The sequence below is a fragment of the Leptodactylus fuscus genome, chromosome 2, assembly GCF_031893055.1.
Source record: "Leptodactylus fuscus isolate aLepFus1 chromosome 2, aLepFus1.hap2, whole genome shotgun sequence".
Classification (NCBI taxonomy): domain Eukaryota; kingdom Metazoa; phylum Chordata; class Amphibia; order Anura; family Leptodactylidae; genus Leptodactylus; species Leptodactylus fuscus.
Window position 1 is genome coordinate 147,619,913 of NC_134266.1, and position 24,205 is coordinate 147,644,117.

Genomic DNA, 24,205 nt, shown 5'->3' on the forward strand with positions numbered 1-24,205 from the left:
CCAAAGCTATCAACCTCATGTATGGGGCTAAACAATCGGGCTCTCCTCTCATGCTTCTTTCAACTGACGCTGAGAAAGCCTTCGACAGGGTCAACTGGCGGTTCATGGAAGAGACCCTGTTACATATTGGTCTTGGAAATCGCATGATGAGTTGGATCATGGCTCTATACTCTCTCCCTACAGCGATGGTTAGGGTGAACGGTTTATTGTCCCAGTCCTTCCCTATCCGAAATGGCACTAGGCAAGGATGCCCCCTCTCGCCTCTCATTTTCGTCCTGACTCTTGAACCCTTCCTCCGCCAGGTTCGAGCCGACCCGAACATCTCAGGCGCTGCTCATTCTTCCTGTTTATACAAAGTGGCGGCTTATGCAGACGACTTGCTATTTTTTCTCTCCTCCCCTCATGTTTCTCTTCCAGCTCTGATGTCTGCCTTTCAGGTTTACTCGACCCTTTCGAATTTTAAAATCAACTTTTCGAAGTCGGAAGCCCTTAATGTGACCCTTTCCTCCTCGGCGGCCACCTCCTTGAGTCAATCTTTCCCTTTTCATTGGGCCCCCACTTCTCTCAAATATTTGGGGGTTTATCTTACTCCGGACCCGAAAGATCTCTTTCGTTGCAACTTCCCCCCACTTCTGGCGTCTATCAGGGCTGATTGTACTCGATGGTCCACTGGAGCCTTTACTTGGTTCAGGAGATGCGCGATTTTTAAAATGAACATTCTCCCTCGTCTTCTCTACTTGATGCAGGCGCTTCCCATTCACATCCCTCTGTCTTTTCTTAGATCCCTCACTTCCGTCCAATTGAAGTTCATCTGGTCGGGCAGACCCGCCCGAGTGAGCAAGGCTTTTCTCTTTCGTCCCAAGAGTTGCGGTGGTTTATTGCTTCCGGACCTGAAGTCCTATTACTTGGCTACCCACCTGACTCGTGTCGTGGACTGGTGTAGGCATGCTGTTTCTAAACCTTGGGTCTACATCGAACAGGCATTCTCTCCGATCCCTTTGCAGGTTGCCCCATGGCTGGACTCCTCCTCATTGTCATTTCTCTTTTCTCACCCTACCCTTGGTCCCACGCTTCGGATTTGCTCCAGGGGCCTTGTTCGCTCCACTCTCCTCCCTAAGGATTCTGCTCTTTTCCCAGTGCTGGGCAATCCTGCCTTTCCACCTGGAATGTTTGACCGAGTTTTTCGTAATTGGCGCCGTCATGGGATTTTCCGTGCCTGTCACTTCCAGGACGCTGGGGGATGGACTACACTTCTGAATTCCCAGGCCCCTCCTGAGCTGCCCCCTTTGGATGCTTGGCGGGGGATGCAACTTCGTCACTTTTTACATTCTCTCCCTGCTCCTGCAGAGTTCCGCGTCGAACCTACCCCCTTGGAGAAGATTTTTGTTGGTGCTGGCCCCCTTCGCCACTCCCTCTCGCTCACTTACCGGATCCTGGTTGAACCTCCGGAGGACTTTGTTCCGCCGTTCTTGTTGAAATGGGAATCTGACTTATCCCTTTCCCTCTCTCAGGAGCAGCGTAGGCGCATTTTTCGCCTTTCTCATACTGCTTCCATCGGCTCTCGCCACCAGGAGGCCAGCTACAAAATCTTGTCCCGATGGTATAGGGTTCCTACGAGACTCCATGCTATGTTTCCTCAGGTCTCCCCATTATGTTGGCGCTGTGGCGACGAGGAAGGCACGCTGCTACACATTTTTTGGTCCTGTCCTGCCCTTTCGTCCTTCTGGGAGGGGGTCAAGCGGATAACCCTCCAGCTTACTGAAACTTCTCACCATTTGGGCCCTGCCCTGTTCCTCCTTAATCATTGTGAGTCTTCTGTAAAGGTCTTTAAGCGTTCCCTACTTAGATTCCTGATCCTCGCTGCCCGGGCTTGTATCCCCCTTTTTTGGAAACGAGTGGATCCTCCTCCTCTCTCCCTCTGGATTTCGAAGGTCAACAAGATAATGCGCATGGAAAATCTCACGTCTTTCCTGCATGGCACGACTGAGGCGTACATCAAAACCTGGTTCTACTGGTTCAGGTTTCAACAGTCTGCAGAGTACCGGACGCTCCTGGGCTCTGACCCCTCCTCTGATTGATACTCTTGTTGTTCGTCTCAGGTATTTGACCAGTGGTTGCTCCCGAGCCCTTCCCAACTGGCTGTGGTATGGATGACCTGGCGAGCGCTCTCACTGGTTTCCTGACTGCTCACACTCACCCCTACCTACCCTTTCACCCCCCACATTTAGTCCTCTCCCCCACTCATATGTCCCACTAACCCCTCCCTCCCCCCCCCCCTTTTTTCCTTTTTCTTTTTTTTCTATGTTGCTTTCTTTGTCTTTAATTTTTTTTTTTTTTTTTTTTTTTATTCTTCTGATTGTATTTTGTGTTGCACTGTGTGCTTTTTCTGTTCGCAGGGCGGGTGTTTGCCTTGTAACTTGTAATTGTTTTTTCTTTTCTTATTGTTTAAAAAAATTTTCAATAAAAATTTGAGTTATAAAAAAGAAACAGCCAGAATTCTGACACATACAGGGTGTCCGGAAAGTAAGTACACAAAATGAAAGGGTGGACTTTAGTCAGTATAGGAAGCGTTTTTTTTATTAATGAACATGTGACCGGAAATGCACTGTTATGGCGCTGCAGGTAGACCAACACAGTGAATGTAAATGTAATTGTGAATGTAACAGTAATTCTTGTGGGGACATGTCAAGTCCGTTGTGTACACAACACCTGTGCCAACCAGTGAAGAGCTCATGAACTGTATCCAGGCTGCATTTGTTGCGGTGAGAGCCATGCCAGGAATCTGTGAATGAGTTTCGTCAATCCATCTCCCGGCATTGCACTGCTTGCATCGAGGCAGGCGGCCAGCATTTCAAGCAATTCTTTTAATAAGTAACAGTGACTAAACGGATTTCCCATTAAAGAGGACCTTTCATCAGATCGGGCACATGCAGTTTTATATACTGCTGGAAAGCTGACAGTGCACTGAATTCAGCGCACTGTCGGCTTTCCCAATCTGTGCCCGGTGTAAAGCGCTATCGGTTCTGACGGGGAGGAACCCGCTCCACAGTACAGCGCGATAGGCGCTGCTGGGCAGAAGGGCATCCCTGGCTAAGTGTCAGAAACGTCCTTCTGACACTAAAGCGCTACGGTAACGGGACCGATAGCGCTTTACATCGGGCACAGATCGGGGAAGCCGACAGTGCGCTGAATTCAGCGCACTGTCAGCTTTCCAGCAGTATATAGAACTGCATGTGCCCGATCTGATGAAAGGTCTTCTTTAAAGCGCTTTCTCTTCTACGTTTCTCCTTTCAGATGGCGCAGCAAGGGATAGGAAACAGACATCTCGGTCTACCTGCAGCGCCACAATGGAGTATTTCCGGTCACATGTTCATTAATAAAAAAAACTTCATTATCCCACCTAAAGTCCACCCTTTCATTTTGTGTACTTACTTTCCGGACACCCTGTGTAACTTACTTCTCATGGTGATAAGGGCCACCACTACTTCAACATACTTTATAACCAGAATTTTGGTTAGCTATTTTACCATGATAATCTACTTGTCCCATTTGGCATATTTTCATACTTGTATAATTACATACTTCCATTGACCTGGTATAAAGAACAATAGAAATGTGCAAAAGTACTTTTATTAGTTTTGTTAATGTTAAAAAAATTGAAGAAAACAAGCCCATGTAGATATATACTTATGGAATTATATTTACTTATAGTGCTAGAGGAAAGTTTACAGGTGCGGAGAGAAAACTATTTAGCTAACAGCATGATTTCCTGTTACTTCACGGTTGCTTTGTTAGGAAATTGCACTAGGTAAACAAAACTGTTGTATAACATAAAAATTCAGCTTCTCCTCGGAAAGTATACAGCAGTATTTAATAATTGCAAACTCAGTAAGGTTATTTGTCACACAGCAGGTAACAGATTCTAAAAAAACAATATCACCTTTAAAAATAAGAATGTTTATTATCTATCTGTAACCACCATGAACAAATGGCAATAACCATAACATGACTTTTAAAGCTTTAAATTTATTTTCGCACGGCAGATTTTAAAAATAAATCATGATAAACTACATTTATACACTTCGTAGTAACAAAACAATATAGAAAAGTATTCCATAACATCTTCCCGCCGGTGACATTTTATGCTTTTGACTTTTGACTCCCCGCCTTCCCAACTCCATAACATTTTTTATTTTTCCGTTCACAGAGCCATATAAGGACTTAATGCATATCGGACCAATTGTTCTTCATCATAGTACTATTTATTATTCTGTACAATGTACAATGGAAGCTGGAAAAAAAAAAATCTGAACTGGGTGGAATTGGAGAAAAAGTGCAACTGTGCGACTTTCTTACAGGCTTCAATTTTACAGCGTGCACTCTATAGCCAAAATGACATGTCACCTGTATTCTATGTTTCCATACGATTCAGTGTACACCAAATTTATATAGTGTAAGCTGATGGCTGGTCAGGTAAGAGAGGGAGTGTACATCTCACCCAGACTACTAAAGTGGGTGAGATGAGAAAACTCCAGAAAGAATGTTTGTTCTCAGCAGACAACTTTTGTCTGCTGAACATTTTAGTAAATGCTCAGTATTGGGCTGGATTTTTAGGAATGGCAGGTAGGTTGGTAATGGAACCTGTCATTCCACCCTCCTCCAGTCCACACTTTGGGGATGTTCCGGCAGCGACTCAGCTGCAGAGAGTCTGCTCTTTAAGGGAGCTTAAGAAGCCAGCTCCAGCAGCAGACTTTTGGGCAGAGCTTGGCTGGAGAGTCAACAGAGAGGTCATATTTTTGGAGCTGTGTCCTGAATGATTCTACTGGCTTTTGGATTTCTGTTATTCTAGGTGAGGTAACCTATTCCATGTTTAGTTAGAGCCTAGCCGGGCAGGTATTTATTTTTGTATTGTTTCCTTTTGTTGCTGCACTACTTTTTTGAGTGAAAATAAACTCTAAAACTCTAAAACAAAAATCTAAAACTTTGGAAAAAACATTTAATTCTTAAAGCCGTCCATACAAATGAATGGTGAACAAGCCTGGGAGCCTTTAATAGGCTTCCAGCTGTCATGCCAACAGGATGGCGATCCCCGGCAAAATTGCGGCGCCCAGACACCGCTGGCAAAATGAAGTCTCTGTAAGTTTTTTTTAAAATTCGGTTTATTTAAAGATTGTACATCATATTACACAATAGAAGTACAAAGTACAAAAACAATTAAAATATAACAATCTGGACGTTGTACAAAAACATAAAGAAAACCAGACAAAATAAAACAAAGAAGCAAAACATTTCTGCATAGTCCATAGCAGAAACAAAATATTGTCTAGAGCAGGGGTAGGGAACCTTTTTGGCTAGCAGAGCCATGAACGCAACATATTTCAAGATGTAATTGGACGAGAGCCATACAAAATTCTGTTGCTAAGCAATAATGAATAATGATGAATAAAGTACTACTTACCATTAATGTGACCTCTGGTATTGCATGGATTTGCTGATGGCTTTGTAGTCTGCTTTATAGGTGGTGAGGTTTAGCTTCATGCAGGCGTTGAGACTTCCATCTGTTAAACGTGATCGTAGGTTGGTCTTAATGTTCCTTAGATGTTAGAAAGACTGCTCACAAGCATATGTAGAGCCAAACATTGTCAGTATAGCAATACTCACACGTTGCAGTGTATGGTATGTGAGAGGAATCGCGTTCCAAGTTTTGAGAATCATCTGGTCTGCGGCTTGAAGTTTTTTTAGTTCTACCCACTTGTGTTTGCTCGCCAACTCTGCTTGCTGTCGTGCAAGTCTTTCCAAATCTTCATTCAGTAACTTGAACTTAGTCACCCACATGTCTGAGGCCTTCAGGTCAGCAGCTTGTAGTTCAAAATCTCTGACAGAGACACCGGGGATGTAACTTGAGGGGAGTTGGTAATGAAAGAGTAGTAGAATAGAGCGTTGTAAACTTACAGGCCCAAAGATGGCGTCAGCAACGTGACTCGTTTAGCAATCTGCGGCGGGGGTCTGTCCAGGACTCCAGAACAAGAAGAATCTTCTCCAGGAGGTGAAGAATCCTCACCAGCCAACTCAGGCCCAGTTTCTGTTGCCCAACTGTTTCTGCAGCGATGTAGCTGTAGGAAGGCCCTCCAGCCTAGCAGAAGATGGTGGCGGGCACGGAGCGGAGACTCGCAGGACTCGTCCTGGACTCGGGTCTCTGGCAATTCAGGGTGACCCCTAACAACACCTGGGGACCTGGGAAGGACCTGGGGAAAGTCTTGGGGTGCCCTCGGGTCGCAAGTACTTGTTACTGCTGGAGCTTGTCACCGCACGTCTGTGCATGTCTCGGCGGTTAGATGCGTACACGTGTAACATGCGTCGCCAGCATAACTAGCGTAGCCAACGTAACCAGCGTAGCCAGTGTCCTGCCGCTCCAGGTTGGTCCCGATATCATGACCAACCTGGAGCGGCAGGACGCTAGCTACGCTGGTTACGTTAGTTACGCTGGCGATGCATGTTACGGGTGTACGCATCTAACCGCCGAGACATGCATAGACGTGCGGTGACAGGCTCCAGGATATCCCCTCCCAGTAGTACTGTAGAAAACATTTAGATGTGTATGCGAGCCAGATGCGGCCTTCAAAAGAGCCACATCTGGCTCGTGAGCCATAGGTTCCCAACCCCTGGTCTAGAGGAAAGTCCAGGCCGGGGAAGTCAAAAGAAGCAAAAGTTCCAATCTGACCTGTAGAGGGCGAAATCATATAAACAATATGTATTTTCAGGACAAAAGCATGGGACCATGTGTAAAGTTAATGGTGAGTCACACCAACAGCCCCAAACCTTTTGAAATTTTTTGAGGACAACTCCTACCTTAATATACTATTTTATTTATTATATGGTACAACAGAATTTACCAGCTTCCTCCACATAGACGAAGTGGGCAGCCGGCTCAGGTTCCAGACCAAAAAACCCTGTGTGAACCCGGCCTAAGAGTGGATCCCAGGAGGGGATGGAGATGTGCAGTTGGGAGACGTAGAGGAGAAGATCATCAGCGTACTATTTCTTTGTTGCAAATTTTGCTGTGAAATTTTGAGCCAGGATGGTTTGCGCAGAAGGGAAAATATAAATGCTTCCAAGATATGTCTGGTTCCTTTTGTAACTACTACTAGGTTTGGTTTTTAAAAAATGCAGAAAAATCTGCCACAAAAAAAGGCAGTGTTTTGGCAATGTGGGGCTTCAGCATTGTAGGGGTATAATATACTTTGTAATTATTTTGTTATAATGTTCCCCAGTCTGTTCCCTCATTCTTGTTCCTAATTCCCTAAATGTAAAATTGCTAACAGAGATCGTGAAAACAATTTCAACTTAACTTTCAGTTTACGTTACTAAAAAATGTAAAATGGTATTGGTTAAAGAAAAAAAATTCTAAATTAAGAAACAGCTTGTTTTTCTTAGAGACAAGATTGCTAGCTCCATATAGAGTTCTAAATCTCACTATTCCGGCTCGATTATATTCTCTGCTAGTGTTACAAGTACCCAATTACAGACAGATGAATAGAGGGCATGGATTGATTTAGTCTCTAAATGTATTCTATATGCTTAACTGATTTACAAAGCCTACATGATTCTAATTTTTAATTAGATTTAATTTTTAATTTTAATCAGGTTTAGTAGACTTAAAAAAATAAAACTGACCAAATTACCAAATGATAGATATGCAGCATTCATTAGTTATACAGAGAAACATGCGGGTTATTTAAACCCTTCCTGCCATAGGCAATTATGGATTTTCGTTTTTGACTTCCTGCCTTCCAAAAGCCATAACTTTAATATTTTTCTTTTCACAGAACTGTAGAAGGGTTTTGATCAACAGAGAGATGGACCGCTAAAAAAAGCAGTAATACTGACTAAAGTGGGATCCGTCAGGTGTCCATCCTTTTAAAAACGAAACTGGAGGAAAAAGAAAATCCTCTGTGCAGGACTTTTTCCTCAGACAATGCGACTCTGATGCAGATGTGAACCTTGGCTGAGATGTATGGAGAATATACTAAGAACTAGAATGTTACTTATTTGTGCTACTTAATCAAGGATATAACCCTAAATTGCAACAAAGTTACCTAATATCCTCATTTTACAATAAGTAAATGTTGTATTTTTGGAATCCAAAATAAAAGCTTTTAAAAAAATAAAAAATAAAACAAAACATAATTCAGTAGATAAATACCATTTTCCCAAATGAATCAAATTAAAAAAAAAAAAAAAAAAAAAAAAAAAAAAAGACATGCACAAAAAATGTCTTTACCTCTCTCTGCTCACTGCATATCTTACAGAGCCAGGTGGGCCGCCTCAGGTTGCTGACAGTTTCAATTCCACATTTTGTACAGACTTTCTAAGACATAAACAGGTACATAATACAGATTAATACAGCAGACTTTTATATGTTTGTAGAGGCTGAGGTAATGCATTTGAAATAAAAATGATTCTTAAATGTCAGATTTATAATGTCATAAGGATACCAGAAAATTATAGGACATAGCTAGTAGTCCATGCTTTCTAGTTAACCGGATAAAGGTCTTAGCTGTTTACTGAGATTTTGCCATCACAAAACGTATTGTGATGGGGCCCCTAGAAGCCTAATGGCATTTAAAATAGTGGTATATTTTATGCTTTAGGGGGCATTCACACGGAGTAACGCCGGGCGTGTATCACAGCCGTACACGCCGGCGTTACGGCCGACTGCCGAACACTTCCCATTCATTTCAATGGGAGCACTCGTAACAGCGGCGTTTACGAGCGCTCCCATTGAAGTGAATGGGAAGTGTTCGGCAGTCTGCCGTAACGCCGGTGTGTACGGCTGTGATACACTCCCGGCGTTACTCCGTGTGAATGCCCCCTTAGAGTGACCTTTGAGGCCCCCTCAGAGTCTAAGGCCTGTTAGCAACTGCCACTAATGCAAACCTTATAGCTACGCCCCTGAAAGCAATATATCTTGTTCCAATTGGATCATGTACAATCTTAACATGAAAATATTTTCCCAGGTAACCCCTATTTCCAAGAACTAATGGCCCAAGTGTGTTAAATGTCTTTAGTGGGTCCATTATAACAATTAATATTTTCTGTATAGTCTCACAATAAATGTTATATCTAGTCGAATCCATGAGGAGAGCTGTCAGGTAAGATCTAGATAGGAATCAAAGATGTTAAATATTGCAGATGGCAATCCTACAAATACATATTATATATTTTGTATCTTTGGTATACCAAAGGCACTTCTCCCCACATCTGACATACTGTTGTAGGCAACATAGATTTATTAACTTCAGATCCAATAGTTGTGCCCAAAATTGTTGCTTGAAAGTCACAGATTGTAGTGAAACTGTACTATTTGTACCCATGGAAGTTTTGTTCGTTGAAGTTAGAATTGTTTAACTATCAACCAGGACCACTGCCAGAAAATAAAAATAAACATTTTGGGAATCCCAATCTACAGAAAAGTGATGGGTTGTCATTAAAGATTTACCAATTCGTACTTTTTTGTTTGCCAATGAGGGTTGAGCCGATCTTGAAATTTCAGGATCATTTTTAAAATCCGATTTCCAATCATTTTCCATTCAATCCTGATCCCAATTCCAAAAAAAGTAAAATAAACATAAAAAACCCATACACACAGGGTCAGAATTGTTGCCAATCACTATTATAATTAATCAGTGTGCAGTAAAAAAAAACAAATAAGTGACTGGTAAAAACAGGGCAGGGGACACGCAAAAGGAGGGAGCTGAGGAAACACTTGTGCAAGTACTAACAATAAGAATGTGGTTGGCAACAGCAATACTTCTTCTGGTTTTGGTTGCACTGCCAGTAGCTGCTGGATTCTCATACTTCCAGAGAATGAAGATGAAGTTCTTGATTACTTAGCTTGCTCATCTCAGTCACAGGAAGTTATCGCATCTGATATCCCTGGTAGTGATCTGGCACCTACTGAGAAATTTATTTCTCCTAAATATTCTTCATCTTTTTGTTGAGCAAGCAGTTAAGGAGGACATGACTGTTGGTGGTGAAAAGTAGTAGTGACAGGGGATGTGATACAACTAGTGGTAGTCATTCTCGTAGGGGAGCTATGGGGATATCTGGAGGAGCAAATTATGAAGTTGTGCAGGCATTCCATGGCCATGATGTGTTAGAATGAAGAAAGGAAGATGATAACATTGAAGATAGGACCCGTCAGGGTGACATCAGGTGAAGTGGGAGGCTTCAGTGGTGAAGTTAACGATGCCTGCGGCACAGCTAGGGGAAGTTCATGGGGTGGGAGTGGAAGAGGGGGTGGTGGTACTACTGGCAGACATAAGACACATTTCAGCTGCTGCTCGTCTTGTCAGTAGCAACTAAATGTGATCATCTCTTGTGTGGGAATTTTCTCTATACGTTGTCAAATAAAAAAAAATCCATGGCAATGTGCAAGATCTGCAAGCAGAAAATTATCCATGGCCATGCAGGAACAAATAAAGGAATGACATCTCTCCGTACTCACAGGCATCACCATCTTATTTGACAAAATAGACATCAAAGTGGCACTGGCAATGGTCCATCACTATTTTTGTCAAAATGAAGCCGGCATAGATCCATGACTATTTCTACACACCTGCAACTGATGCCTCCAGATAGTGTGGTGCCTCCATCTCTTTATCATCATATTCCATTTACTGCACTGTTTTGCTGATGCAGCCTGCTGCTCCTAAACAGCTACCGTCACTGTCAGAAAGACATGTCCTGCTGCTTGGTTCATCATATTATGCCCTGCTCACTGCCACATATTGCCAAAGCTACCACCGCTAATCCAGACATGTCCTGCAGCTCTGTTCATCATATCATTCCATGCTGCACTAGTTCTCATGCAGCCACAGCAACCACCAATGACACCACTCAGCCACACCTATCCTGCTGTCTGATCCATCACATTCCACTATACCTCACTGTTGGTGCCACAGTATTGGCATCAAAACAACATAATAATAATAATAATAATAATAATAATAATAATAATAATTAATAATAAATGATTTTTGCCATAAGTCACATTTTAATTAGGTTCCAAGAGATAATGACATCAGGAACATTTTGGATCTAGGCACAAAATTGGTTTTAACTACAATGAAAGACTATTCTAATGGCTTACTTCCCAAGTGTGATAAATATTTATCCATCTAGCTGAACCATTTTTTGAGATACTTTTCAGGAAAAGTATGGATATATGAATAGGGCATCATGGTTTTAGTACAGTCGACTTCATAATACAAGACCCTACCAAAGGTTTTAAAAACTGATTGTATAGCAGGAGACCCTGCCCTATAAATAATCCTTTAAAACCATGATAGCAGATACAAAAAGATCCATTACCAGAGTGAAGATTAGGGAAGACAAGGCCTTGCAGCATTCAATTTGATAGGTAAAAAAGGGGGATGTGTACATGATAAGAAACAGTGACAGGAATCCTTAACGAACCCTGTGAAAGGACTTTTCAGTGTCAAAAGAATAAAATAGTAGGGTTCTGGAGGGCGGGAGCTACTTGAATTAGATTAAATAATCTTAGTGTACCATCTGTAGCCTGTCTTCCTCTGCAAAAACCCAGTTGAACTGCTTTGCTCAAAGAAGGAATGAAGGAATCAATTCTCATTGCAAGAATCTTCACATACAGTATCTCACATTTTTATATCCCTCACATTTATGTAATTATTTCATTATATATTTTCATGGGACAACACAGAAGATTTGACAATTTGATACAATCTAAAGTAGTCAGTGTACAGTATGTATAACATTGTAAATTTAGTGTGCCACCAAAATCACTTAACACACAGACATTAAAGTCTAAACCCCTGGCAAGAAAGTGAGTACACCCCTATGTGACAATGGACAAATTGTGCCCCAAGTGTCAATATTTTGTTTCGCTATCATAATTCCCAGCACTGTCTTAACTCTCTTGGGCATGGAGTTCACTAGAGCGTCACAGGTTGGCACTAGAATAATCTTCCACTCCTCCAAGCTGACAGAGCTAGCGGACATTAAAGACCTTGTGCCCCTCCACATACCATTTTAGGATGGCCTACAGTGCCCAATAGGGTTTAGGTCTGAAGATATACTTGGCAAGTCTAGCATCTTTACACTCAGTTTCTTTAGCAAGGCAGTGGTCGTCTTGGAGGTGTGATTGGAGTTGTTATATTGGAATACAGGCCTAGGGCCCAGTTTCCATCTATGGTTCACTCAATGAATTGTAACTCCACACAGCCAGCAGCACTCATGCAGCCCCAAACCATGACACTCCAACCACTATGCTTGACTGTAGGCAAGACACACTTGTCTTTGTGTTCCTCACCTGGTAGCTGCCATACATGATTGCCACCATCTGAACAAAATAAATTTATGTTGGACTCATCAGACCACAGAATGTGGTTCTAGTAATGTCTTCAGCAAACTGTTTGGGGGTCTCTCCTAAACAACCTACGGTTACAACTATCCTCTCCCAGTGATTTCAAAGGGGTCAAATAGATCATGTGTCTAGAATACATATCAATTATTGGTAGAAATAATGGCTCTAAGATGGTTCTTTACTTCTGTATACTCTCTTATATGTGTATTTGTTTTATCAGCAAAGTGGTGTAATCCCACTTAATGTAATAAAATCTTAAGGCAACAAAAGTATGGTAAATTACCTTTTTACAGTCTTGGCAGAAGACAGAAGTGGTACCCAGTATTCCAAGGTGCTCTCCACACAACAGACATTGAGACATGCCATTTCCCATCACATTTTTCCTCATGTTTTCTAGTCTTTCCACAAGACGTCTACAAGTAAAAGCATATCACTTTCAACTTTATCACTTAAATGAATTCCATTGAAAGCCTGCAAGCAAATGCATATCCAATATTGTTGTAACATTCTAAAGACTTTTGAATTAAGTTTTACTTTTAGTCCCTATATATGATGACATGTCACCTCTCAAAAAAAACGGTTCAACAACCAAAATAACTCCTGTGTATCACTTCTCTGTAATTCCTGAGTTGTTAAAGGGGCTCGATCAGCAAATCATGCTGATAGAGCCCCACATATGCGTGAATAGCCTTTAAAAACGCTATTCAGGCACCGCTAAAGTTATATTAAACTACCCCTCCCCCCCCGTTTTAAAATAAAACCCTAAAAAGGAATATGTTAATCTTATCTATTGTGCGCGGTGGGTGGGCATTCAGGGTCCGTCGTCTTCTTCAGCCACGCCTCCTCTTCCAGCAATGTCCTCAGGTCCCATCTTCCTCCATCGCTCATGAACTGCCATTGATAAAAAAAATGGTGTGTAGCAGCATGCTACTACTACTACTACTACTACTACTGTTACTACGCATGCACCCACGCCATTTTTTTTATCAATGGCAGTTCGCGAGTGCCGGAGGAAGACGGGAACTGAGGACATCGCTGGAAGAGGAGGCATGGCTAAAGATGAAATCGGACCCTGAATGCCCGCCCCTTGTGCACGATAGATAAGTTCAACACATTCTTTTTTAGGGTTTTATTTTAAAATGGGGGGGTAGTTTACTATAAATTTAGCAGTGCCTGAATAGCCTTTTTAAAGGCTATTCACGCATATGTGGGGCTCTATCAGCATGATTTTGCCGATAGAGCCCCTTTAAATAAGTTTCTACTACTGTATATAATGTCTTGTAACCATATAGAAAAATTATAACTGGGATGCACATAAGAATAAAATACAATTCTTTAAAAAAAAATTAAGAATCAAAAAAGTGAAAAGTAATTTGCTCAACTTGCCAAACTGTACAACATTAAAAAGATCCTTATCTATTAGTTTGGGATGGCTGCTACATCTTCCACTGCCCAAAAGTCACAACTGAATGGGTAGCTCATAGGAATAGTCAAATAAATAAAAAAAGCAAAAAAAAACCAGAAGATTAAAGTGACGCTGACAGCCTATAAATGTTCATAGATTCAAGGTACAACGAAAGAAAGATATTTTATTGGATAATGTATTTCAAGGTGGTTTGTCCCTTTCATCGGGTTCAGTATGACTCTATCTTCTAGATTTTATTGAACTACTGGTCTAGAATAAGAAAATCATTGAAGATCGACACTAAAACATCGAAGGGGCAAACAATGTCATTTGCTAAATGCGTAATAGTATCAAAATGTATTTTCAGATTAAATTCTGTTTTTTCACCAGAAGATGGCAGAAAAGCAGCACTGCTGGAAAACTAAGATTCATATGTGCATGATTTTTTTTTCTCCAGTTTATTTTAGCTTGGTTAACACTATACAAATAAGATTAAAGAAAACCCAAAAAATAAGGAAAATGAGAAGAGTGCAAATACAAACTGCAATATCCCAGTTATCCGTTGGCTTTTCTTTTCTAACCAGTCAACACCACTGTCAAAAGGTCATTACCATTTACACATACATTATTACCTATATACATTTAAAACATGTTAAAATATTAACACTAAATCTCAGTGCATATTCCAACAAACATGCTAAGCACTGAGAAGTGAAAAAGTAATTTACACCCCTGGGTAACCTGTTTTCACAGATCCATCACAGATTTGAGGGCCGCCTGTGAAAAATACCTAGGAAATGGCAAGATGTATTTAATGGATCACTCACACAGACAGATTCATTATTTTCTATGGGGCCATGTGCTGGTCATTAATAAAGCAGGTACACACAGGCAGTAAACCCTATCATATGAATAAGCACATATACTGTTAATTCAACAGTCTGCCATTAAAAGTTCAGACATACCCAATTCTCTGTTGTTCCAATGTATCTACTTTCTCAGCTCTTCTAATGACTTGGAGGATTGATTCTATTTCATTTTGGTCAAGAGACTGATTCTTCCTCTGCTTGTCTGTTTGGTAAGTGTGTACGGACCAACCTGCCTGCAGCCTGTAAATTAGATTAACATTTATTAATGCATTACACTGATATTTTAAGGCTACAATTTTAAGCAAAATTTTAGTTTGACAAATCCAAAACATATACATTGGGAATGGTAAGCAGACATCTAAAACAAGCGGCATCACCAGAAAGGATATACAAAATATATTGGGCAGCATTTATTCCTACACTGTTCTTAATTTCCCTATTGGCACAAAGTTTGCCAGAATTAATCCGGCTTCCTAATAGTTCTGGCACATCTCATGTCATCCCAGATGTCCCAGAACTAAAATTTTCTCCAGCCAGATAGAAGTTACAACTCAGCTTTCTGAAATCGTAAACTAGTATAAATACACTTAAAATTTAACTTTTATTAATTTACTAAAAGTAAAATAAACTCTCTCTAAAACCAAATAGATAGCACACAGTTAGGGCCAAAGACTTAATCCAGGATAGCCAGTATCTGCCTACTCAAAGAGTGAAAAAGTCTGTGCAAAGTGTAATACAACAATGGCCCATTTCCCCTAAATAATAAGTCTCAAATATGACCTCAGCCTGATAGTCCCTACCGCCTAATAAGAGAACAGAAACACAAACAATGTAGGCCTCCAAGTTATTTGTAGTCAGTTAGTGGAGTCGGTCCTTTACTGACTTACAGTTATTAAGTGTGTGTTTGTGTTTCTATGCTCTTGTTAGTCCCTATCTTCTGTGTACGGCCTATCAGGCTGAGGTCATAATGAGAGTATTTGAGACTAGAGATGAGTGAGTACTGTTCAGATCAGCCGATCCGAACAGCACGCACGCATTGAAATGAATGCACGTAGCCAGCATGCGGGGGGTTAAGCGGCCGGCCGGCGTCAAAGCGGAAGTACCAGGTGCTTCCATTCATTTCTATGCGTGCGTGCTGTTCAGATCGGCTGATCCGAACAGTACTCGCTCATCTCTATTTGAGAGCTATTATTTAGGGGGACTGAGCCATAGGCCATATCCACTTGATACTGGCTATCCTGGATTAAGTCTTTGGCCCTAACTGTGTGCTATCTATTTGGTTTTAGAGATCATTTACTAAAAGTAAAATAAACTAATAAAAGTAAAATTTTAAGTGTATTTATACTAGTTTATGATTTCAGGTGCAATACACATACCCTTTATCTTCCTTCTCTATGGGACAACTCAGCTTTCTGGCATCATTTATAACAAATTTGCAGGTACCCCCTTGCGTCCCACTTTGCCATTCTCTCCACTCACGTTTTGCAAAGGGGGCAATTGAAGGTGTTATCCAGATTTTAAAAAAATATGGGTCAAATAACAGGATGCCTCAATACAAAGCACTTCCTAATATATATCTCATTTAAATTCAGCAACATTTATCTGATCTATTTTCATGTCTGTGTTTCATTACAGAGAGGCTGCATATAGAAACCAGCAGTTTTCTTTAAAAACCCTTTGAAATGAATGGGTTTTTTAACTTACTGCCGGCAAACAATCCCCTATGCATTTTCTCCGGGGATTAGGACAGGGGCGCAAGTGTGAACGTCCCCTTAATGGAATAAATACATATTTAGATTTTTTCAAAATTTTATCTAAATATATGGTGAGAAGGTGACAGGCAGAGTGATGGAGTCGCAATATATCTACCCCAGATTCCTGACATATGTGTGGTCCATATGTGGGCGGATCTTGAAGAAGCTGTAGCCCAGGTGTGGGTCATAGGCTCGTTACTGGGCTATAAAAGGCTGCAGAGCCTGCACTTCAGAGCGGATCCTGGGAGAAGAGGAAGTGGCTGGGTCTGCCCTGACACTGAGAGCCTGGTGTTTCAGTACAGTGTTGTTTTGGTTGATTAGTGTGGTTGGTAGTAAGCCACACATACAGTTATTATTTTCTGTTTAGTTAGAGCTCAGACGAGCAGGTTTTGTTTGGCCTTTTTGCCTAAAGTTAAGGCTGTATTTTATTTTGCTTATACCATGCCCGATGTAAAGGTTTATTTATTTTGCGGTTTCGCTTAAATAAAATGCTTTGCTGCAAGATAATAAACACTATAAAACAATACAATGCAATTGATGTATACATGAACTATGCAAGTATTTTATCTATTGTATGTTTCCAAGCCCTCTATTGTTGCACTGCTTTTGTATATAGCACTTGCTTTTTTGGTGAGTAAACAAAAAAGAAGGATCTAGCAGAGAAAGAACAAATATCAGAAATGAAAGATGGTAAACTCTGACAGCAAAGCTGACAGTGAGAAAACATCCCGCAGATGTGCCTCACATAATGAAATCGCTCTTACCAGCTCAAGAGAAGAACAAAATATATAAATGGGCACAAAGGCAAAGATTGGATCATATGAATAGCTGTTAGTTTACTAGAATATTAGCTTGGATTAAGATAAATCCAGGGTTACTTTATTTTGCATATGGTACCAGTTTTATTTTTTTTCTATTGAAAATACTTTATTCACAATCAGTCATCAACAAAAGTATATGGTGCCAATGTTACACTCAATATAGAAATCCAGTATGTGATATAATTGAAATTGAAGACCCATTCTATTACAGGTTGTATTAGCCCATATCATTATTCAATATGGATTATAAAATACTGACAATGATGAAGGTGAACAAGTTGAACTCTGCTATCCTGGACATAATTCACCCAAACCAAAACTTGATTGATTATACTCTGTAAGTCCATCTCAAAAAACCTAAGATGTTTTCATGTCATAAGCCAGAGAGGGGCATTCATTGAAGCAGACCTTTCTCCACCTTCACCAACTTAAGCTCTTTGAACTGTTCAATAGGTGCTGCTCTACTGATTCTGGCATAGTTCCTGAGTTATCAGTATTGTTAGTTTCAGCAATCATTTAGTACCTCTACTTTCAGGTTAGAGGTCCTGGGCTGACTACTCCAGCTCAGGACAGGCCCTCTGACAGTAGACCCGACAACTGAATCAGAATCCATGCAAACCTTTCTAAGGATGCAAAGTGTTGGTGGTTAAAAGTCTTTAAAACCCACTAAGGCATTTGATTAGATTAAGTGGCAGGTCCCAGGGCCAACAGACCGAGTCTGACAGCATGCAGGATTTTATTTTCCATACATTGAATGACTATCTCCAGCAGTTCTCACTGAAATGAACAGAGTATGAGGGCATGCATTTCAGACTGCCGCTTCATTCAAACTGACAAAACAGTACAGTTCTCATGATTTGTAGGGTTCCAGCATTAAGAGTCCCTCCAACCAGAAAGTGATTCCCCTGCATTTTTTTTAACATACTCTTCGAAGCCTAAAGGCTGGTTCTGTATATAGCATTACTAGCTTTTACCCGCGACTTCGTCTGCGGTGATTTGAGAATTGGGCGGACACAGATGTGTGAAACTGTACAAGTGCTTTAAAAAGTTTGGTGGGCTAGCAAATGTGATGTGATGTGTTATATTGTGTATGTCGTGATACAGACAATGTGATGTGTTGTATTGTGTATGTCGTGATACAGACAATTTGATGTGTTGTATTGTGTATGTCGTGATACAGACAATGTGATGTGTTGTATTGTGTCAGACAATGTGATGTGTTGTATTGTGTCAGACAATGTGATGTGTTGTATTGTGTCAGACAATGTGATGTGTTGTATTGTGTCAGACATTGTGATGTGTTGTATTGTGTATGTCGTGATACAGACAATGTGATGTGTTATACAGTGGAAAGCTATATGTAAATGTGAGTGAGTAGAGTGAGGGCTACTCCTGATGTGACAGTAAGGAGTGTGCAGGCAGGTTGAGGCAGGAAATGCCAGGCAGTGTGTGTGAGTGTGTATGTAGTGATACAGACAATGTGATGTGTTGTGTATGTAGTGATACAGACAATGTGATGTGTTATGTGAGTGAGTAGAGTGAGGGCTACTCCTAAGGTGACAGTAAGGATTGTGCAGGCAGGTTGAGGCAGGAAATGCCAGGCAGTGTGTGTGAGTCTATAGCTGGGGCTAGGAGTCCTGCTTTTGTGAGTCTCCTGCTAGGAAGCCATGTTGTTTAGTGGCACCTAAAGTAGCCTGTGACTCAATCCTAAGGGAAAACTATGTTTGTGGAAAATTGCACGCAAATCCGTCCAGGCGTTTTAGCGTGATTGAGGAACAAACATCCAAACTCACAAACATCCAAACACACAAACTTTCACACTTATAATATTAGTAGGATTTTTCAGAAAACTATCATGTTTTTCACAGCTTTTTTGCAAAAAGGTGTTACATTTTTTTTATTGAAATACTGTATACAATACACTATAAACAATGGGAGAAATTTATTAAGACTGGAGTTTATCTACACCAATCTTAATAACACAATAAAAACTGAAAAATTCTAATCAAGATAAAGGCCCTATTGTGTAGAACCAAAGAAAAATTATAAATAACAGGTTCTTATAATTGAGATTTACTGTCTTATGAAGACTATAACTTAACTTTTAATAAATATTGATAAAACTGAGCCAAAACCACATGCCCAAAGTGTAAATCAGAATTAAAATTGTATAGTTAGTCAATATACTATATCCCTAAACAAGGGGTCGCTCAAAACAAAAATAAATCCCTGATGTGAATAAAGAATTAGAAACCCCACACAAACAATGTCTAACTGTGTGGGAACTAATAAATATTCTAAATGCAAAAAACACCAAGAAGTTAAGACAACCTCTGATGGTGAGAAAGTCAGGAAAATGAAGTTCTAAAGTGCTTCTATACTAAGAGTCATCCCTACAATTCCAAGCTATAATTCGGCTTTTAACAAGAGATGATCATTACATTAGAGGATGACTCAATAGCGAAATATTAGTAGCATCCCAATATGGATTAAAAATTGAAAAACAGTCCCAACAGTCCCCTGCCTAACAGTTCATCAAAGGACGATGATGCATAGTGTACTGCTCTGATAAAGAGGTTGATCTACACAATGATCTTTGTGGTGGCATGCCTGCTGTTATGACTGACATCATTTAGCGTGTGGATTCAGTTTAGAACATGGTACAGAATAATTACTGGTAGCATCATGAAGAAAAATTTGTCCCACAAACATTAAGACTTCGTATGGCTCTGAGAGTGGAAGAATAGAAATGTTATGGGGTTTGGAAGGAATGGGGGGGGGGGGGGTGAAAGAGCCAAAAACGAAAATCGAAAAATGCCTATGACAGGAAGGGGTTAAAAGGCACACTGATGATTTGTCCTAAAATGTATGCCAATTTTTGGCATAACGCATCATAAATAGGCTGGTCAGTAGGTGGGCCACAATACTGCTGCTTAACCCAGGCCATCTTTCTGAAAAGTATCATATGGGGTGCAAAATAGCAAAAATTCACAAATTTTTGGGACAAGAATGTCACTTGCATGAGAGTCAGACAACTTTTTATGCCATAACACTGATGTGAAGAGTTTAAAACAATTTCCCCCATTTATGCCGTTTCTGTGGCATTTTTGGAAAGTTGGCAAAGAAACTCTTTAAATGACTAATGATTTTTCACAGAATTACATTGTTAATTACAAATTTGCTAGAATTTTACTTACTTGGCTCTGAGGGCTAGTTGTCTGTCATTGGGGCATACCCATTGATCTGTTCCATTGCCAAAAATTGTATCTGTCATGATGATCTGTTAGAGGAAAACAAACATGGATTATATTTCATGTACAACAGATTATATTATGATATTTTATGGCATCATGGTCACTGTAGAACAGCAAGCTACCACAATCATTGTGCAACGTCAATGTTTCCCTTGAGGTAAAAGTTGTGCAAAACCCACAAAATTTAAAAGGACTTGATTGTAAGAAATCTTTGGGAATGTAACTGTTATGTTAATGGTTAAGTTCATTGCAACAAAAGTTACTACAAGGCTGAAGCCCCACATGCAGTAAATATTGTGGCAAAGACTGCAGCGTTTTATATCTCCTGCAGTGATTCTAGCAAATACCATACACACATTGCAGAACAATACCAGCAGCAGAAATGCTGCAATTTCTAAAACCATCACATTTTTTCAAAAAATTGCAGCATGTCAACTATATTGACGGAAAATCTAGTAGTTTCTGTATAGGTATAATGGAAGCAAAAAGTCCACAAAGGAAAACTCTGGAGACTTTCCCAGAGTGCTTTTTGGCTGCAGCCCGCTACGTGGGCCTAAAGCAATATTCCTATGTGCAAATAAGAAGTACAAATTCCAGAGGATGTAATGTACCTTGTTATTAGAGATGAGCGAGTACTATTCAAAACTCCCGTTTCAAATAGCACGCACTCATAGGAATGAATGGACGCAACCAGAACGCAGGGAGTTAAGCGGCCGGAAACGTGTCTGCCAGTGCCATTACCACCCAAGCTTGCCTTAGAACTTCCACAGGCAGGTCTTTTGGATGATGGGGCTGCTCACCAGGTGGAATTCTTACATTTTATTGCAGCTGTCACCACCCTCTTCCTGTGAGGTCACCCTGTCCTGGTTGCAAGGTCTTATCGTTAATAGAATTATCATTGGATTCAGTAAGGCTATTATCTTCCCCACTTTTTTGTGACTCATCATGGCAATGGGATTCCTCTATGCCCTCACAATTCCTAACAGATTTGACCTTAGTGCCCATACCGCCAATAGTACACTCCTGCCACTACTACCTCCACCACCCATGTCTTCCACCTCTACCTCCTACAAATAAAAAAGAAACACTGGCAATTCTCATCCAACTCATCAAAAAAAGGAGAAGGAGGAGGAAGTATTGGGATATATATGGAATATCTCTCTCAGGGCTCGTTCACATCTGCGCCTGGTCTCTGTTCTGCAAGTTTCTGTTTCCTGCACAAAACAGAGGCAGGAGATGGAAACCTGCAGGACTCTTGAATGGGTTTGAAAGATGTCCAGTTGTGAGTGGCGGTGAGCGTTTTATGCTCTCTGCCGCGAAACCGGTTTTAAATCGGACACAGAGTCAGACATGCAGTACTCTGTCCGATTTTTAAAAAAACGGTTTCGTGGCGGAGAGCATAAAACGCTCACCGCTGCTCATGGCCGGACCCAGTCTGACAGCTTTCAGTCTTCTGCATGCAGAAGACGGAAAGCTGAGAACGGATTGCCGAACACTAGTGTGAACCTAGCGTCAGCAGATGTCACCTGAGTACTAGAGAACGGGATCTCTGTCAGTGAAGAAAAAGAAGATGACATGGTTGACAGTACAGAAAGATTGCTATTAGAGATGAGCGAGTACTGTTCGGATCAGCTGATCCGAACAACACGCTCCATAGAAATGAATGGATGCACCTGGTACTTCCGCTTTGACGTCGGCCGGCCGCTTAATCCCCCGCGTGCCGGCTATGTCCATTCATTTCTATGCGAGCGTGCTGTTCGGATCGGCTGATCCGAACAGTACTCGCTCATCTCTAATTGCTATGACTAAGGGACAGATGTTCTGAAACGCATAAGAGATTGTGGTGTTTTTTTCATGGTTTCTTTGAAACCTGTTGGAATTTTACATATCCTGAATTAAAAGCTAAGTTATACATAATTATTTTTTGCAAAGTGGAGTGCTAAAGGCTTAACAAGTCTCCACACACCTATATGGTGGTCTCTCCCTAAGGAGTGACAATATCCCCCGAACCCTGTCTAAGCCTCTCACCTCTACCAGGTTATAGTCCTCTCTACATCGGGCTGATGAGATCCAACCAGATCGAAACAGCTGTCCTCGATTGAGAGACTATAACCTGGTAATAATCCCAGCGTCATTGCTAAACAAAGGCCTCTTGGAAGGTCGGGCATGAGGCTAAAGGGAGCAGCCATTATTGGGTTATTTCACTGGAATCCTGTCTTAAGACAGGCTTGCACATTCCAGTGAGCGCCCTCTATTGGTTTGCAACAATGAGGCAGCAACTGTCTTCCTAATTACATCATGGAAGGCGGATTTGCATATTCTTCCCATAATTATTTTTGGACATATCCGGTTCATATGAGACTGTGAACTATGTGATTGAGAGACCGGGACAGATGTACAGGCAGGATTAGCTAGGGATTACCTTTATTTAGGTGGGAATGTTACTCAAACAGCTCTTTGGGGCTCTATCTGGTCGGGATCCCTGTCTCCGGTATAGCAGTGCTGGCCGTGCGCTCAGCTCGGCTCATCTCTGGAGTAGTTGAGCTGAGCGCACGGCCAGCTCTGCTTCATCTCCAATGTAGCAGTGCTGGCTGTGCACTCAGATTGGCTCATCTCCGGAGTAGCCGAGCTGAGTGCATGGCCAGCACTGCTACATCTCCGGTGTAGCAGTGCTGGCCGTGCGCTCAGCTCAGTTCATCTCTGGAGTAAAGGAAGTAAAGGAAACCAGCTGCATCCAGGAAGACGGTCAAGTAAACTCCACGGTAATTAAAATTTAACTTCTATTTTCCATACATGAATAAAAAAGCTACATAGTAACTATTGCGGTTAGTCAGTCAAGAAAAGCGACGCGTTTCGGGAACACATGGTCCCTTCCTCTCGACTCAACAATCTGGCTACAATGCAAACCTTATAAACATACATGTCTAACTAAACCACTCCCACCATTAGACTAGATAACTCTTACATTTCCAATACATCCACATTAAACGAATGCCTTACTTTTGGGGGGGGTGACCTAATTTCGGGGAAACACGGTATGTATACGACTCCTATGTACATAAGTTCAGTCCAGGTACTACAGCTCACACACGGCCTATGGCTGGTCTTACACGACCGTAGTTTTGCACCGCAAATGGTCCGCAATTGCAGGTTCAAAATTGCGGACCATTTACGGTCCCATAATTTTCTATGAGGCCTCTTACACAACCGTAGATTTTGTCAGTGGTGTGGCGTGCCGCAACCGTGGTCCGGACAGTATACCGCATGTCCGTAATGGCCGTGCTTTTACGGCACGGCATGGAAGGTCCAATAGAAGTCTATGGGCGCGTGCATTTTTGCAGATATACACTGAACATACATCAGTGTATATCCGCAATTGCAGATATCAACATGTGTGTTTTGTGGTGTGTTTTGTTTTTTGCGGATCCACATAATACTGATACACACGGAACGTTGCGGATGTCTGCGGAATTAATTTTTAAAGTGAAATTTGTATTGCGGACCGCAAAAACCACTACGGTCGTGTAAGGTCAGCCTATTTTCTAAGGAAGGGACTCGACCATGTGAAGGGTTCCTAAGGGTGTAAGGACAATTTCTTGTAATAGCAAATCATAACACAACAAAATTCTCTAAAAATACAAATGTTACTAAATTACACATATTTTAACCAAACTGATAAATAGCAGCAAACACTGTAAA

The 24,205-nt window shown here is 41.2% G+C and overlaps 1 protein-coding gene across 1 annotated transcript in view; it reads right to left on the reverse strand.

The window, feature by feature from the left end:
* RPH3AL (rabphilin 3A like (without C2 domains)) overlaps positions 1-24,205 on the reverse strand; it is a 120,930-nt gene that overhangs the window by 79,771 nt on the left and 16,954 nt on the right. Inside the window, exons 2-5 of the mRNA XM_075264927.1 lie at positions 20,450-20,532; positions 14,774-14,917; positions 12,687-12,816; positions 8,282-8,368 (exon numbers count right to left, since the gene is read on the reverse strand). Of these exons, the coding sequence (XP_075121028.1) occupies positions 8,282-8,368; positions 12,687-12,816; positions 14,774-14,917; positions 20,450-20,526 (438 nt within the window). The 5' untranslated portion in view covers positions 20,527-20,532. The remainder of the gene's footprint in view (positions 1-8,281; positions 8,369-12,686; positions 12,817-14,773; positions 14,918-20,449; positions 20,533-24,205) is intronic.